The following is a 16,759-nucleotide window of genomic DNA, read 5'->3' as shown; positions in this document are numbered from 1 at the left end:
GACAAAGGCAATAAGAGAGACAGGACCCGGGGCTGTTCAGTGCTTGCTGCTGCTGCTGCCGCCCAGGGTGAGTAGTGGCATCAAAGGCCTGACTGGAGAGCAACACATTACTGCCCAAAGCCTAAATACTCATCTGAGTGCTACAGGTTTCCATGCAGGGACTCTGCACTGAGGACACCAGGAGACCGTTTTCTGTCTGTATTCCCCTGCTACTTAAAGTGTAATTAGAGAGAGACAAATAGACAGTTTTTAAGCATCTTAATGCTGGGGACGTCATAGGCACAACTGCATTTTGTCCCATTTTGTACATGTCTTCTTGCAGTGTGTTTATTTGGAGGAGACTTAAGAGCAATGGGGCAGTTCAAGATTGGATCACAGGACTGGGCTGGTAATTAGAACTGCAGCAGCATGAATTATGAAATACTTTCTGAACAAGAGCAATCTATGCTTTCTGTGCTACATTTCATCCATAGCTCTAATAGAGGCTTTGAGAGAAAAGTTGATAACATCATCCCCATTACATAGTTGGAGAGTGGTGAAATGTTGAAAGGCACATTTGAGAGCCCTCTGCATGTTTCATAAGTAACTTTGCTGTGTGGCACACAGCACCCCCCTGTGCTGAGTTCATGCAAAGTAAGATCACTATGCCAAATCTTTGGCAATGCCAATTTCAATTAAAACACCAATCATACAAATACCACCCCCACCCCCCTCCAATGACTGGGGAACTGTATCAAACCTCAAGGCTTGGGTTTGGTACTGAGAGAGTCTGGGACAGCAGAAATGCCAGTTTCCAAAAATGCTGGGTCCTCATGTCCGATTCCAGAGGGGGAGGGTAATACTTGGAGAACCCCCAGGAGATCTCCTGTCACAACACTCTCCAAACTATCAAGCTGCAACAAGGTCTTTTACCATCCCATACCAACACACTCTTCATGCCAGTCCCTCTGCTGCCTTCTCCTTGTCTCGCCTCAGCCAGAGCCCAAGCCCTCTCTCCCTCTCTCTGCTTCTTCCTCCTCTCTCTTCCTTGGCTGTGCTCTCTTCCCTGGCTCTCAACCACTTAACTTAACCAGCCACAGCTGCACCTTATCTACATCAGCCAGCCTGCTGCCGCTGCAGCCAGCCCACATATTATTATAGCTGTATATTATCAATGCTAATTAACCCAGCTTCATTCTTCTACAATCTCCAACTACTGTTCCAGCTCAGTACAACTCCTTGTTGCCCTATTGCCATTTCCAGGCTCCTGTGACTCCCAGTCCTTGCCCCACCACTGTGCAAACCACACTCCCATCCTGTCCTCCACTCCCTTCCTCCCTCTCCTTGCCCCACCCTTTTGTCACCTCCCCAGAGCCAGCTGGGATGCAGCTAAGTCAGTCCATCCCCACCTCTGGCTCTTGGCCCTGCTCATGGAGGAGACCTGGATTCAGATGCCCCATGCCCTGGTTGGAGTTTTCCTTCTGCTGCAGGGCAGAGTTGACCCCAGTGCCTCAGCAATGGACATTTCAGCTGGAAAGCCATTGTCATTGTTGGCAAAAACACATGTTGAGGAAGAGGGCATGTTCCCTCTCTTCTCCAGCAAAGCAAAGCTCTATGACTAAAGTTTGTAAAGCAAGAGAGGAAGAATCCCACACAGTTGTAATCTGCACCCAGGAGAAATTCATCATGCCTCTCTGTTCTGAGGCTTTAGTAACTGTCTATCCTGAAGAAAGATGGCTAGGAAATATAATACAGCGTTTTCAGGATGGTTCATTCATTTTTATTCATTTTTCTCTCAGCATGAAATGAAAAAATATAAGCAACATATGGAGAATGAGTGGGAGACATTTCTCAATGCCACAGCCATCTGAAAAGGGTTTAGATCCACAGTGTGCCTCTGAAAGAATTCATTCGCACTTCCCAAATCACTTTAGGCAGGTACAGATTGTTTTCACTTTTATGAAATTTTTTTACCCTTCTAAGCTCTACTAAAACACGATATGACAAAAATGACAGGGCAAAATTGCCTGGAAGTCCCAGATGGCAACTACTTGTAACTCACTTAAATGAAAGTATTTAGTTTGAAATAAAATGTTCTTTAATTTAGCAGACAGGGTTGTAACAAGATGTGTTTCATGAAGACTGAAGCTATACAGGCACAGACAATGAAAAAGACACCTATTTCACTCTCAGTGTTAGTTGGTGATTGGAGCAAACTGCACCATATGGCCATCATTTGAAAGCCCTGATGCAAGACAGCTTGTGTCTTAGGTGAGACACCTGTTTTAGCACACCTAGAAGTAGTGGACAAGAGGCAGGAACCCTTGAGTGTAGCACTCAGACATGTTTTCTGTCTTCCCTGAGGGAACTCATTATTCATTGCCTGCTTTCCACATATTTCCCTGTTTTTCTCAAGTAATTTCTTTCTTTTTCACAACTAAACTTGCTTATATTACATGAGCATGTACAGGGGCAACAGGAGCACATGCCAATCAAAGGAGGGTTGCCCAGAGAGGTTGTGCTGCCTAATCATTGGAAGGTTTTTAGGACCCAGCTGGAGAAAACCCCATGCAAACTGGCCTAACACTAAATGAAACTTCTCCCTACATATCTTAGACCATCAAGCAAACTTCCACTTGCATGGTGTGAATCAGTGCAGATTTACATGTTCTGTATTTTTTGTTTTTCTCTTTCCTCCTTCTCTAGCAGTTCTTCCTGATGTTTTTTGTTTGGGGCTCTGGGTTGATCTTTCCAGAGTGATCTGCCATGCTCCAAAAGGATTATCCAACAGTCTACTCCATGCTTGGTAAACCAGATCAAGGTACCGTATCTGGTTTTGGGCTGCAGTGAAAAAAAGGCATCAACAAAGTGGAGTAAGTACAGCTGGTGGCTCCCAGAGTGGCTGGGGTTGGAGCAATGCTCTGTGAGGAGAGGCTTAGGAAAATGGGCTTGTTCAGCCTGGAAAAGAAAAGGTTTGGGGAAGACCCAACGGCAGGAGAGCAGCATTCTCCTGCCCTTATCAACAAGATGGAGCCAAGCTCTGCGCAATGTGGCATGGCAAGAAGGAGAATGACAGAAAACAAGCGTAAATTGAAACTAGAAAAATTGAAACTGGATATGAAGATAAGGTTTTTCACAGTAAGGACAATCAAGAACTGTAATAGAGTCCCAAAGAGGTTATGCAACATCCATCCTTGGAAGCTTTCAACACCAAACTGAAAAAAGCCCTGAGCAACCTTGCTGACTGCAGAGCTGCCCCTGCTTTGAGCAGGAGGTTGGATTAGAGATGTCCTGAGGTCACTAGTCATCTCTGAAGGGTCCTGCTGTGCAAGGTTTTGTGCACTACTTCCTTGCACAATGAAAGATAGTGTGTTCAAATTAGAGATCACACCCCACTGGCACCTCTCACTGGAGGAATCCCAGTGGGTTATTGCAGTGGGAACAGCAAACGCGTCCTTGTGCATGGCAGCCGCTTCAAGGATGAAGACCACAATTCATGATAACCAAGAACAAAGTAAGAGTTTAAAAACCAAGATGAAAAAGAAGAGATTGCTTCTTTTTTTCTATTTATAAAGCAACAGATTCATATTTAAAAAGACAAAGAACATTTGGGGAAAAAAAACTTAGAAGTGAATACTCTTCAAATCTGTATGCTTCTTTGCAAAATCTTATTGCAAATCCTTTGTAAAACATCCTTTCCCAGGTTCTTTAATCTTATTCCAAAATATGAAGTGGTGCCTCCATCCTTAGAGATCCTTAGAGATATTCAAAAGCTGCCTGGACACAGTCCCAAACAGCTGGCTCTAGCTGGCCCTGCTTGAGTTGGGGGCTTGGACAAGATGACCTTCAGAGGTGCCTCTAACCTCAACCACTCTGTGATTCTGTGATGGTATAACAGCAAATGCAGTTTTCTTTCAGACCTTCACTGGCGCTACAGCTTCTTGGCTTTCATTGTATTAAGACTTTTATGGTAGTGTCCCACTGGTAGAAGAGTTGTGAGAATAAAGAGAGGAAAGGTTGTCAGGTACTCTGTTTCATGGGCAATACCTAGGAAGCATTAAAAAAGCTTGCAAGCCAAAAATTTTGAACTTAATTTGTAACTTCTTAGGAATTCCAAGCATGTGTGAACTCAAAGGTACAAAACACCTTTGACCTGGAATTACCACTTCCTTCAGCTTGGAAGTATCGCTAACATTTATAACTTGCTTATTTCTTCTCTTGAGACATTGTCATTTTATTTGCTATAATTAGTAACTGCAATTATTTTTACAATTGCTACCAATAAGTCTGGCTCTGAAATTTTTCCAGAGCATCTGCTACAAAGTGGCTGAGCTGTCCTGACTGACGACCCAATAGGACAGGACAAGATCACAGAGGTGGAGGACTTCTGAAGTGCATTTATCTATCTATAATGTTGTGTCCTGGACTTACATACTTAAAAGAGTGATATTATATTTAACAAAGCTTCTGGCAAAAATTTTGCTAAATTGTTTTTGGAAAACAAACGTGCCACAAGTAGAAACCATGAATTAACTGAATCATTCAAAAAACACTGTAGCGTTCACTCAGCTCTGCCATTGTTAGAGGTGAGATGGGAACAAAGAAGTGCAATGTCAAGACATCTTTATCAGTTTGCTGAGCCACTTTTCCTTCCCATTGCTTTACCTGATGGATCAGGGTTGGATTTAGATCATTGCAGTAGATTCTCTCCACGTTTGGTGAGGGTTAACAGTCCTGGAAAGAGTTTGCAATTGCTGTTTATTTCTTGCCTTGTGGTAGGCACCACAGTCTCCTACCATGTCCTAGGTGCCATAAAAACAAAGGACAGTCCTGCACCAAAGTCTCTGAGTGTAAAACAAGGTGAACTGGTATGAGGATACAGGAGACAGTGACCAAGAACAAGTCACTGGGAAATTCTGTTGTTGTATATATGAATTAAATTGAGGATCCTCCTCTGTATCTCTTTGGTCCTCACCCCGTAGATGATGGGGTTAAGCACAGCAGGCACCAGGATGTAAATGTTCCCCATGGTGATATGGACCAGTGGAGCCAGATCCTTCCCAAACCTGTGCACCACGGACAGCCCAATGAGGGGCACGTAGAAGGCCAGGACCACGCAGATATGGGCAATGCAGGTGCTGAACACCTTGATCCTCTCCTTCCACAATGCCAGCTGCAAGACAGCCTTGAGGATCAGGATATAGGAGAGGCAGATGAGGATGGCATCCAGCCCCATGACCAGCAGGATGGCAGTGAGGCCATAAACCATGCTGGGGGTGGTGTTGGCACAGGCCAGGTTCATCACATCCTGGTGCAGGCAGAAGGAGTGTGACAGCACCCGGGAGCTGCAGAATGGAAGGGGCAGGAGGAGCAAAGGCAAAGGTAGGAAGAAGAGAACTCCCCTGGCCATGGCTACCAGCCCTATTTTTGCTGTTGCAGCATTTGTGAGGATGGCAGCATGCCTCAGTGGGTGGCAGATGGCCACGTAGCGGTCCACCGCCATGGCCAGGAGGACAGTGGACTCGATGGCTGAGAGGGTATGGATGAAGAACATCTGGACAAGGCAAGCACCAAAGCTGATCTCCTTGGTGTTGAACCAGTAGAAGGAGAGGACACGTGGTACTGTGGAAGTGGACAAGGCCAGGTCGATGGCAGCCAGCATGCAGAGAAAGAAGTACATGGGAGCGTGTAGGCTGGGCTCTGTCTTCACGATGAACAGCACCACACAGTTGCCTGTGACTGCCAAGATGTACATGGAGCACAGAAAGATCGCCATCCAGAAATGTGCAGTCTCCAGCCCTGGGATGCTGGCCAAGATGAACGAGGTTGGGCTGAGGTCCGAGCTGTTGGGGAAGGGCATGGCGTGTGGGGTGAAAAGCTGTCATGCTATGCCATGGCACATCCCCTGCTGCAAGGAAAAGAGAAACAGCAGCTTTATAAATCCTTTCCCATGACTGTGAATCCCATGGGACTGGGATTGTGAAATGCAAGGGGATCTTATAGTTGTCATACTGATACAGAGAGCTCCTCTCCTATTTCTTTAGCCCATTATGGCTCTATAGAATAACATATGCAGCCACAAAATAGTGGCATTTGAATTTGAACAGGAATTGCTTGAATTTTCTTAAATACAGAACACTGTAAAATCAACATTTTAAATTATAAACCAAACAACTGAACATGTTTTCTTTTATTTTTAAAGGGCAAATTAAAAAAAAAAAAGTTACTGCTTACTGTTAACTATCAGCTATGCTTGAGTTTTCCCATGTGTGCTGTGCTGCCCTGTCAGAAATGTACTCTGTGAAACTGGCTGTGCTGCCTCCCACGGTCCACCACTCCCAAGCACTTCAGACATGCACAGTGAGACATGCATATTTATTTGTTTGCACACAGGGATTGGATTTTCATACTTTCTGCCTGAAAACACATATGGAACTATAAGAATATCTGTAGAGAAAAAAATAGTCTGATTATTCTCCTTATTCTGTATCTGTAAACTTTCCAGGGGTGCTGTGACCTAATGAGAATGGACAGGAAGATATGCCTTTGCTTTAAGTGCCTTTGTATTCCCATTGATCAGATTTTTAAAAATATTGGGAATTAGAAAGTGTTGGGCTGGAGCGTCAAAGGCTGGTGCAAGGGCAGTATCAGAAGTCCCAGTGCTGCACAGCCCAGCCTGGCTTAGGACAGAGGTGCAGACCCTGCCTGACTCGCAGTCCCCACCTCTGACCATAAAGAAGAGGGGGTTAGCTCTACCTCCATGGTGGTATGGGACTTTATCCATCCACCCCAATGAATCAGGCAGCAAGCTAGCAGCTGGCTGTACCTATGCTGGAATAAACTCACCCTCTCCCCTGGCCTGTATGGACAGCATAAGGTCAAGTGCGTAACTGCTATCTGCAGTTTTCTGATATTTCTTTCATGCTCTACCCATGTAAAATGAGGATACAAAACGTTTTAATGTCAAGCTAGCTCCACAGGCTATTAATACAGCTATTTTAAAAGTAACATTCAGTTGTGAAAATGTGTTTTGTGTTTTTACTGCACATCTGTGGTGAAGCCCTTATCCTAAAATAACAATCATGATTTATTTCCCTGATGTGGGATTCTTCCCCCTTGAATCTCTAACAAATAAGATTCATATTCTAGCTTTTTATACACAATTTACAAATAACGTAAGTGGGCTGTTGTTGTCAGTTGCCTAATAGCTATTCTAGTGATGGAATTTTCAGCAAAACACATTAAGATGCAACCTCAATGAACAATGTGTTTCAGTAATTGCCAACAAGTATTGGAGCCAACTTACCTGCCAACCACTGAGGTGTAACTACACTATGAGTCTCATTGTAAAATTTCTGCCATACCATTTATTTTGCAAGAATACAGCTGTGAGAGACAGGCACACAAAGTCAACAATCCCTGGATGTTTCAGTTTACCTTTCATTCTATAGCATCGATAAATGAACCAACATTTTCAGAAGTGACTAAAAGTTTTGGATTGCTAGTGGTATGCAGACCAGGTACTGTAATAATCTTGCTTTCTGTGGAGGTGAAAAGTGAGTCTGTGTCTTTAAAAACACCAGTAAATGCAGATTTGTTTTCCTAGGGGGATCCTTCCACCAGCAAGCCCTGGTAATTGCATTTAACAAGAGGTAAGCACATTCAGATAGTAAAACCATCAAAGCCAAAGGACCACTAACAGCAGCCACAGCAGCTGATCTCACCAAATGCTCGTAAACATTGACCAGGTTTGTCCCATGGGGTCAAAACTGATTTTAGACCAATTTTCCAGAATGGAGCAGGCAATGGGACAGTCTCATCACTTGAATCCATATCTCCAGTACTCCCTCCTATGATATGGCAGTGACAGGGGAATATATATACCCCCTCAAAGTGCTCTGAGCCTTTTTGAATATGTAGCCACTTTTCCATATCACCTCATTGTTAAAAAACAGTATACATCAAGCCAAAACATTACTGCAAGGGAAACGGGAAAAGAAAAAACCACCCACAAGACATCACTTAATTAAATTAAAATCATAATAAAAATTAAATCACTTAAGCATTTTTGAATCAAAATTAAAATTAATCTTAAGCAAAGGTTTGATCACATGTGGTTTTGGGTTTTTTTCCTAGCTGTTTGTTATCATTTGAAGCAGAACATTTGTGGACCTGCTTGTAACTTGGCTACTATTTCATAAATATGCCCAGGTCCTGGCTAAATCAGTTGCTCTGGGCAGGCACTTGCTATATCTGGAGTTCTACAAGCTGTGCCTGTACTAAAGTGAACAAAACATGGCTGCAGACTCATCACAGCATCATCCATGCCATTTACTCATTCCTCACCTCCGGGGACATTCCTGGCTGCTCCCAGCTAGCCCTGCCGCAGGCAGTGCCTGGGCGTGAATCAGGGGGTAGTACCAGCCTGGGAATAATGTCTACTGGGCTGTGGAGTAAAGCCATCCTGGTTAGGAAAGGAAGAAAAGATAGACGGGGTCAAGAAGCACCAGGTGTCTCCAGGACAGAGAATTGTCCTTATCCCTCTTTTAACTATAATGTGGACAAAGCCACAGAGCACAGCAGGGACTGCAGCACGGCTCCATGTGAATGTGGGTAACAGGAGAGTTTCCTAGGGCAGAGGAAGGAGATGCACAGTGCAGGCTTGAAGAGGGGTTGAGATGGGAAGAGCTGGCAGTGGGAACCAATGGAGATGGCAGGAATTCCCTTCCTTCCTTCCTTCTCCTTCTCCTTCTCCTTCTCCTTCTCCTTCTCCTTCTCCTTCTCCTTCTCCTTCTCCTTCTCCTTCTCCTTCTCCTTCTCCTTCTCCTTCTCCTTCTCCTTCTCCTTCTCTTCTCCTTCTCCTTTCCCTTCTCCTTCTCCTTTTCCTTATCTTCTCCTTCTCCTTTCTCCTTCTCCTCCTTCTCCTCCTGCATCTCCTTCTCCTTCTCCTTTCCCTTCTCCTCCTTCTCCTTACCCTTCTCCTTCTTCTCTCCCTTTCCCTTCCCCTTCCTCTTCCCACTTTGTCTCTCCCTCTCTGCATCTCCCATTCCTTCCCCTCCCCTTCCCATCCTTCTCTCCTCCTTCTCCTCTCCTCTCCAAGAGATGCTTCTGATACGCCTCACACTGCTCTTCCTTGTGCCTCATACAAAAGAAAGCTATTGGCAGGTACCGTAAGTGATCCCATGTACAAAGCAGAGAGCTCAGGGCATCACAAAATAGGAATTAGCAGCTTTAAGTGGTTCATTTAGCTCTTCTCTTACACAGATTTTAAAACACAGCTAAGTTTCCCATTCCCCAAGGCAGCCACAAAGGTTTTTGAACATATGTTCCTAAAACACAGTACCTTATACAGAAGTTTCCGTATCTTGAGGGTCTGCTTGGTACCTTCCAGCTACACAGGTTGGGAAGAAGATGTGGTGGCAGATGAAGCTCTGCTGAACTGGATGATGGGGATGCACTAAATGCCACTGCAAGCCTTACTCCACCATGGTCTCCAGCTGTGTTAATAAATGTGCTAACAAATCTCCCACACATTTCCTCCCTTGCTGTCTCCTCTGAATGTTTGCTTGCTGTGGCAGAGCCTCCTTGGGCTTTTTCTGTCTCAGAGAATGGCTGTAGGCAGGAAGCACAGCTATCCACAGAGAAAGTCTGGAAGTTTTCAGAATGGGAGCAGTGTTGTGTAAGGATCCTGCAAGATAAGCACCTCTCCAGCAAAGCTCTTTTCTAGGCTTTTCCACTGAAAGTTGTGTTTGTTCCCTTACGTTAATCTTTCCTCTGATAATAACTGGCTACAAGCACCAGGTTAACCTTAGATATTTTGAGCAAAGAGTGGTCCCATTGGGTGCTATCTCAATGCAAACAGAACCTCCACCCCAAGACCCACTGTGCCAATGCTCAAGCAGATGTTCTGGGGTGGTCTGCTGAACAGTATCTTAACTTGTGCAAGGGCTCACTGGGATCCTCAGCAAAATAACTGGCACAGCACAAAACAAACAGTGGCCTGGGAATCCTCCCCTCAGGAATCTTCCCTTCTCCCTTTACATTTCTTTTTGGAGATGTTCCCTCATTCTTTTCTCTCTATTCCAGGTACTGTTATGTGTACAGCAGAATAGAAAAAGACACTAATCCTGGGTTAGTCTGAAGTGTGAAGTGCTTAGCAGCAGGCAGAAACAGGCCAGTTCTGGTAAGTAATCCTGTCCTCATACCTTCTGCTGCTTCACCTTTCCAAGGTGGACACAATTTCTTATTCTCCACCATGGTCAAGACTGGCCAAAGTATGTCTTTGGAGCAACAAAATTATAGCTCCATAATTTGGAAGCATGAAAGATTTGGGGCAACTTTATTCTATCTGTGGGAGGATGAAAGTAAGGAGGGTAATTAAACCTTTCTATGTGTCTGGCTGAGACCCATCCTACAGCAGAGCAGTAATATGTTGGGACACATTGTCACCTTTCATCTGTGGACTACCCCTGGAGATCTCCTCCTGTCCCTCTGAATGGTACATTCAGTACATGGCAGATCTCAGGTGGAAGACTGTAGAATGTGGTCCTTAGTGTCAGGAAGTTTAGCTATTTCTATTATACTTTTGAAACTTTTTTTCAGCAAGAAAGCTAGCCACACCAGATGCTGAAGCACCATCCCCATGCATCCCTAATTCATATAATCCTGTGCTCATCCACAGCAAATCCTGAAGATTTTAAGCGACTCTAAGATAATATCTCTGCATCATATAGACAGAAAAAAATGGCCTCATCAAGTCTGTTGACTTATAGGTGTCTTTTATTGAAGACTTTTTGCACATACATTACATTCAATGCAAAACAATGGCTGGAACATTAGACTTGATGAAATGGTAAGACTCAAAGGCATCAAAAAGAGATGCAAAAGCAGTACTGTTTCCACTACTGTAGATGTGGATGGCACTTTAGAAACACAAACAAAGATGAAGGTTGAGGGGTTTTTTTAGAAGGAATAAGAGCACTGCAGGCCCACTTAACAGGACCTAATCTTCAGAAAATTATCTGTGTTCAGCCTCTGGAGCTGAGCTCCATTTTGTGGAATGTTTCCAGTTGAACAGCTAATGGCTGGGATATTCGGAGTCGCTCTAAACCCTTGGCCCAAGCCCTGTCCTGTTGAACTTGCTATCTGGGTTAGCTATGCAGTAATATGCCATAGGGGAATGATGGCCCCATGCAAGGGAGTATGAGTGAAGCTTACACAGTATTATCTGGCTACTGGAGTTTGTATTACGTGCATTGCAGAGGTTTCTTGATCCACCCCATTGCATGATTTGAGAAGAGAAAATCTCGCAGCTCATTTTTCTTTAACTGTTTTCTTCTAATTGGGGTTTCCATCTGTATATATCACTGGCATTAATGCTTGGAGTGTTTGCAGGCTGCTGCAAGGGACGAAAGCATCATACTAGGACAAAACATGGAATATCACAGCTCTGGGTATAGGGACAGAGTCCGAGTGGATCTACAGATCTTTCCTCTGGCAGTTACCCACGTGGATGGAGCACCAAGAAGCCAGTCTCACCAGTACTTTCTAACAGAAATAGCAAAGGAAGCTACCACTCAGATTCACTCTTCCTCCACAGTACCCTGAGCAAAGCCTCACGGATGTGGCTGCATTTTATGCTGTAGATAATGGGGTTGAGAGCAGGGGGAATTATAAGGTAGGTGTAGGCCACCAAACTGTTGACCAGAGGAGGAATGTTCTTTCCAAAGCGGTGGATCATGGACAGTCCGATCATTGGGATGAAGAACACTAGAACAGCACAGATGTGGGAGACACATGTATTCAAAGCCTTGAGACACTCCTCCTTGGTTGCAAGGCTGATAACAGTTTTAATGATCAGGATGTAGGACAGCACAATGAAGATGAAGTCCATCCCCACCGTTGATAAGAGAATAATCATACCATAGAAGACATTGACTTTGATATCTGCACATGCTAGGTTCATGATATCAGGATGGAAGCAAAAAGAATGAGAAAGCTCAGTCTTCCCACAAAAGGTTAGTCTCTTGAGCAAGAAGGGTATGGGAAGGAGGGAGACCATACCCCTCATTATAATTGCCAAACCTATTTTTATGACAGTCGTCTTTGTCAGTATGGATGGATGTCTCAGTGGATGGGAGATGGCAATGAATCGGTCAAATGCCATTGCCAGGAGCACAGAGGATTCAATGAAGGACAGTATGTGGATGAAATACATTTGAGTGAGGCAAGCATCAAAACCAATCCTTCGCATATTAAACCAAAAAATGCCCAGAGTAGTAGGCAGCGTACATAGAACCAAACCCAGGTCAGTGACTGACAGCATGGAAAGGAAGTAGTACATTGGTTCATGAAGACTTTGGGTCTTCTTTATGATGAAGAGGATCATGCAGTTTCCCAGGAGAGCAATAAGGTACAGTGCACAGAAAGGGATGGAGATCCAGTGGTGAAGGGCTTCCAGGCCTGGGATGCCCATCATGAGGAAAGCTGAAGGCTGATAGAAGGAGCCATTTAATTCCCACGTGGTATGTGAGTCATGCTCCATCCCAGCTCAGCTCTCACATGACCTATACCTAAAAGAAATGAACAACAGAAACTCCAAATAGTTGGACTCTCCACTGAATGTAGAAGTGGGTAATGACAACTGCCACAACCCTCTACCATCCCACCAGTCTATGAAGATGCCCCCATGCTGTTTAGGACACTAATTACCATAGTGGCACATAAAACTAGACCCTTGTTTATCCATTAAACTATAAAATGAAAGAAAAGGAGGGACAGTTTTTCTTTAAAAGAAAAAATGTTCTTGAAATGAAAGTGAAAACATTCCTAGTGAGTGCTACTGTTTTACAATTGTCCCCAAATTCCACAGGTTGAGATGCTCTATGGAGTGAGCAAATGCTTTTTCTACAGTCATCCCAACCAAGACTAAGCTGCTAAGCACGTGGCTTCTTTTTCATGATAACTGGAGATCAAAGGACACAAAAATGGTGAAAGTTTAACTCTGACTTCTTAGTTAAGAAATCAACATTGAAAATGCAAAATATAACAGAGAATCGGGCACTTAAACACTGCTACTCTCAACTCAGAAGATGGCCACCAGTGTAAGGTAGATTTTTAGGGGAATTCACATCCAAGTTGTTGCTCATTTTATAATCTACCTTACTATCAGGCGCTGGGGAATAAATGAGCAAAACTGCACTTGTGTGGTGCCTGTGACTTTCATTAATAACAGGCAAATGCAAGCCAAGGCACAAGAAGCTGCAGGTTCAGAAGCACTAAGGCATCCACAGGAAGTCTCTGGGTCTGAATCAGAGGGGAGGGGCACAGAGGATATGGTGGGGTTTTTACACAGGGATCAAGAGTATGAGGCAACTGAGGCCTTTACAGAAATCTAGCAGATGTCTACTCTAGTGAGTTCAGCAGAAAGACACTGGGATGTATGGGAGTTGGAGCAATGTCCTAGGGTAAGAGACCAAGGAAAGAGGCCAGCAGAAGGCCACTGAGATGGATGGGGGTTGGAGCAATACACCAGGAAAAGAGATCAAGGAAAGAGGCTTATTCAGCCTGGAGAAGGCTTTGCAAGGACTCAGCAGCAGCCTTCCTCTGCCTACAAGGAGGCTATCAAGAAGGTCGCGGCAGGCTTTTCACAGCAGTGAATGACAGAAGGATGAAAGACAAGAGGTGTAAGTTGAAACAAGGGAGGTTTAGACTGGACACAACAAGAAATGTTTCCCCATGAGGACTGTCAAGCATCAGAGCAGGTTACCCAGAGACGTTGTACATCTCCATCTTTAGAAGTTTTCAAGATCCCAATGGATAAATCCATGAGCAGTTTTGTCTGACCTCACAGCTTTGAGCAGGACCTTGGACTACAGATCACAGAATCATATCTTGGTTTGGGCTGGAAGGGACATTAAAGATCATCTAGTTCCAGCTCTCATGCCAGATCTTCTGAAGTCTCCCCAACCTGAACTGTTCAATGAACCTATGTGCCTGTGATCTTATTACAGGTTTCAGTCCCCTTGGAGGATTCAGCCATCTCAGCACAATCCAGGTTCCTACACTGCACATGACAATGCACCCTAACAGAGATGCTGGAGAGGCTGACAGGGTCCTCGAGCCCTCTCTGTGGCTTCTGTGGCAGAATAACTGGCTGGGTGGATGGGGGAAAACAGTCAATGTGCAAAAGAAGAGCTAATTAAAGGAAATACTTGTGGGTTCCGTCCTAATGCACCTTCCATAAGATACAAAACAAGCAGGTCAAAGAGTACATGAATTATGAGCAAGAGGGCTTACTATAATACACTTCATTTTTGAATAAACACACATATCTTCCATGAAGTATTTATTACGTTCCTAATATGATTTTACTCCATTAGACTCTCAGCCTGCTTGAAAGTCTAGTGTGGCAATAAATCCCAAAGCTTAACAAGGATAAACATCTTCCTGCTCCAGGGCCAAAGCAACACCTAACTGATGAGAACTGAGGAAGACACAAAGTCATTTAATTTCCTCCAAGCAGGACCACTTTATCTTCATTGCAAAGTTACACATTAGTATCAGGAATCATCTTGACAAGCACATAGCCCCACTGTGTCAGTTGCTGAAGGGACAAGTCACAGCCTTTCTTCACCGGCACATGGGATGGCACAGACGTGGATGGGCAGCCAACGCTTTCCCTAACACATTGGCAGTGGTCGACGTTGGCAAAAGGAAACTGTCCAGAGGCACCTCTGGTCCTACAAGGTGCCTTAGAGCTCCCCAAAGGTAAAAGCTGTTCCTTTCTATCAATCCAACAGCATCTGAGCAGTGAGAATTAATCTGCAGACTCCTGCAATTCAGTCTCGTCTGGAGGCTGGGTTAAAAAAACCTAAAAACCTGAGTGCATGCATGCCTGTTTGTCTAACTGTCTCACTTAAAGCAGCATCTGGCAGATATCCAGAACTCTCAAGGATATTAAGATTCAAGAGGTTTCCAGGAATATGGAGGTGGATAAAGAAGGGAGACTGTTAGAGCACGGAGGGAAAGAAAGGACTGGCGAGAAGATGTTCCTACAAGAAAACCTTCATGCAATCCTGATTTTGTTAGACACTGGCAACTTCTACCGTGCAATATGAAGTTATTTAGAAATGGGCTTTACTAGCTCTGCTCCTCTCTGAGCTACTCGGATTTGTGATGTGCCCCTACACTTTAAAGATACAGATCCCACTCCAAGTCATTTTTTCCTCTCCATATTTTATGTGTGTGTCTATAAGTAATATATATAAATATATATATGAAATATATGAACAACTATGCATCCTTATTTATGTTTATGTATGTTTATATGTGTATATATAACATGTAGCACACATATAGGTTACACCTCCTAGTTGAATATCATGGGACAGTAATTACACCTCTCATGCTGCAGCCAAGCCCTGATGAGGAAACAAACCTCCAGCTGGTGGAGGATACAAATTTAAAAATTAATGGCAGCACCTGGGGAGTATTTGATGCTAGCCTAGAAAGGCATTCTACCACAGAGAGAAAGCTGTCTGACTATTCAGTGCCCAAGGCATTTCTGCTCCCCAGGAGCTACTCCAGACTGCCTGAGGAAAGGGGTCAGGCATGAATGCAGATGCCTCATGGAGGACACAGTGCTGTCTCTCCTTCTCCAACCCTCAAAAGCCACCTTGTGATTTCTTGTCTGTCTCTGACTGATTTTCACCAGTAACTTAAGCAAAGTACTGGTGCTTTAAGAGTTCTTCTCAGCATATGCAAGAGCAGGGGTTTGGAAGAGCGGGCTGGGGAAGTATGAGCCTAAGAAATTTGCTTTTTTCCCCAAGAAGAGACTTTGGTATTTTCACAACTGGATCACTGCCCACTCAAGCACCCAAGTGAGGGCTCAGCTGCTCAGCGAAGGGAGGACTCAGGACACAGCACCCACAGAGCCAAATTTCTGTTGACTTTACAGACAAGAACAGGAATGTGCCATTCCCACCAGCTGAGCCAGGCCACCAGACAGTGGAAGAGCAGACTAATTCTTGCACAAAGCCCACAGCACAATGGCAAGCAGCACTGTAATGGCTAGATCTTCCCCAGCAGTACTGTGATGCCAGCACTGCCTGAAATTACACCTGCCCACTTCCACCAGTACATTCCACCCAGTGGGTCCTTTGGAGTGGTGTGGACCTCCCAAGTGGCATTTTGGAGATGCACCTCCCCACCTTTATTGATGTCTAGCCCCATAAACCACAGCCAGAGCACTAGTAAAAGAGTAGTGCAATGATGGAAAGGCTGCTAATTGCCCAGGGTACTTACCGAGTGTGGCGGTGGGGACCCAGGGGCTTTATGACCTGCGCAGGCAGCACAACCCTGCTGTGATGCAGAGGAAGAACCTGCATCCGTGTCTCAGCACCAGAAGGGCAGCGCTTATAACGTGCCCCGAGGACTGACCCTGTCCAATCAACCGGGAGCGGTGCGGAGCCCAGGCTCCCCTGCGTAAACAGTGTGAGGCGTACCAGTGAAAATAGTGTGTGAAGTAAATGATCTTTTCCATTTATGATGTTCTCCCAGCAGGCATGATTTTCTCCTGATAGTTTATTGGGTGACATGTTTATAGCTCACTGTGATTTATGGCTGGCAATGCTGCAGTGCTGGCAATACATGTAATTTTTATAGTAAGAATGGATCTGTAATGCAAATAACAATAAATTTTGCAAGAAGAGTGTTTGCAGCATCTCTCTGAGGGAGTAACAGAGGTGAAGTTCTAGCTATCCGCCTGTGACCAGTGAGA

The 16,759-nt window shown here is 44.6% G+C and overlaps 2 protein-coding genes and 1 long non-coding RNA gene across 3 annotated transcripts; 1 reads left to right on the top strand and 2 right to left on the bottom strand.

The window, feature by feature from the left end:
- Positions 1 to 1,720: 1,720 nt before the first annotated feature.
- On the bottom strand, positions 1,721 to 10,067 carry LOC102050056 (olfactory receptor 51E2-like). The gene is made up of 2 exons (XM_027807150.2): positions 9,323 to 10,067; positions 1,721 to 5,887 (listed from the first exon to the last, which is right to left on the bottom strand). Exon 2 carries the CDS (start codon positions 5,837 to 5,839, stop codon positions 4,883 to 4,885), a length of 957 nt encoding a protein of 318 aa, XP_027662951.1. The 5' UTR covers positions 5,840 to 5,887; positions 9,323 to 10,067; the 3' UTR covers positions 1,721 to 4,882.
- On the top strand, positions 5,715 to 16,553 carry LOC129735439 (uncharacterized). The gene is made up of 4 exons (XR_008731079.1): positions 5,715 to 5,804; positions 7,586 to 7,631; positions 10,066 to 10,162; positions 13,992 to 16,553. It is a non-coding gene; the product is annotated as an uncharacterized LOC129735439 (long non-coding RNA).
- Positions 11,303 to 13,995, bottom strand: LOC102051763 (olfactory receptor 51G2-like). The gene has a single exon (XM_005440517.4). The coding sequence runs from the start codon at positions 12,521 to 12,523 to the stop codon at positions 11,549 to 11,551; it is 975 nt and encodes a 324-aa protein (XP_005440574.1). The 5' UTR covers positions 12,524 to 13,995; the 3' UTR covers positions 11,303 to 11,548.
- Positions 16,554 to 16,759: the final 206 nt, after the last annotated feature.

The sequence above is a fragment of the Falco cherrug genome, chromosome 2 (assembly GCF_023634085.1).
Source record: "Falco cherrug isolate bFalChe1 chromosome 2, bFalChe1.pri, whole genome shotgun sequence".
In the NCBI taxonomy this organism is placed as follows: domain Eukaryota; kingdom Metazoa; phylum Chordata; class Aves; order Falconiformes; family Falconidae; genus Falco; species Falco cherrug.
Note: the sequence above shows the minus strand (reverse complement) of the source record. Positions and strands in the feature narration are given on the sequence as shown.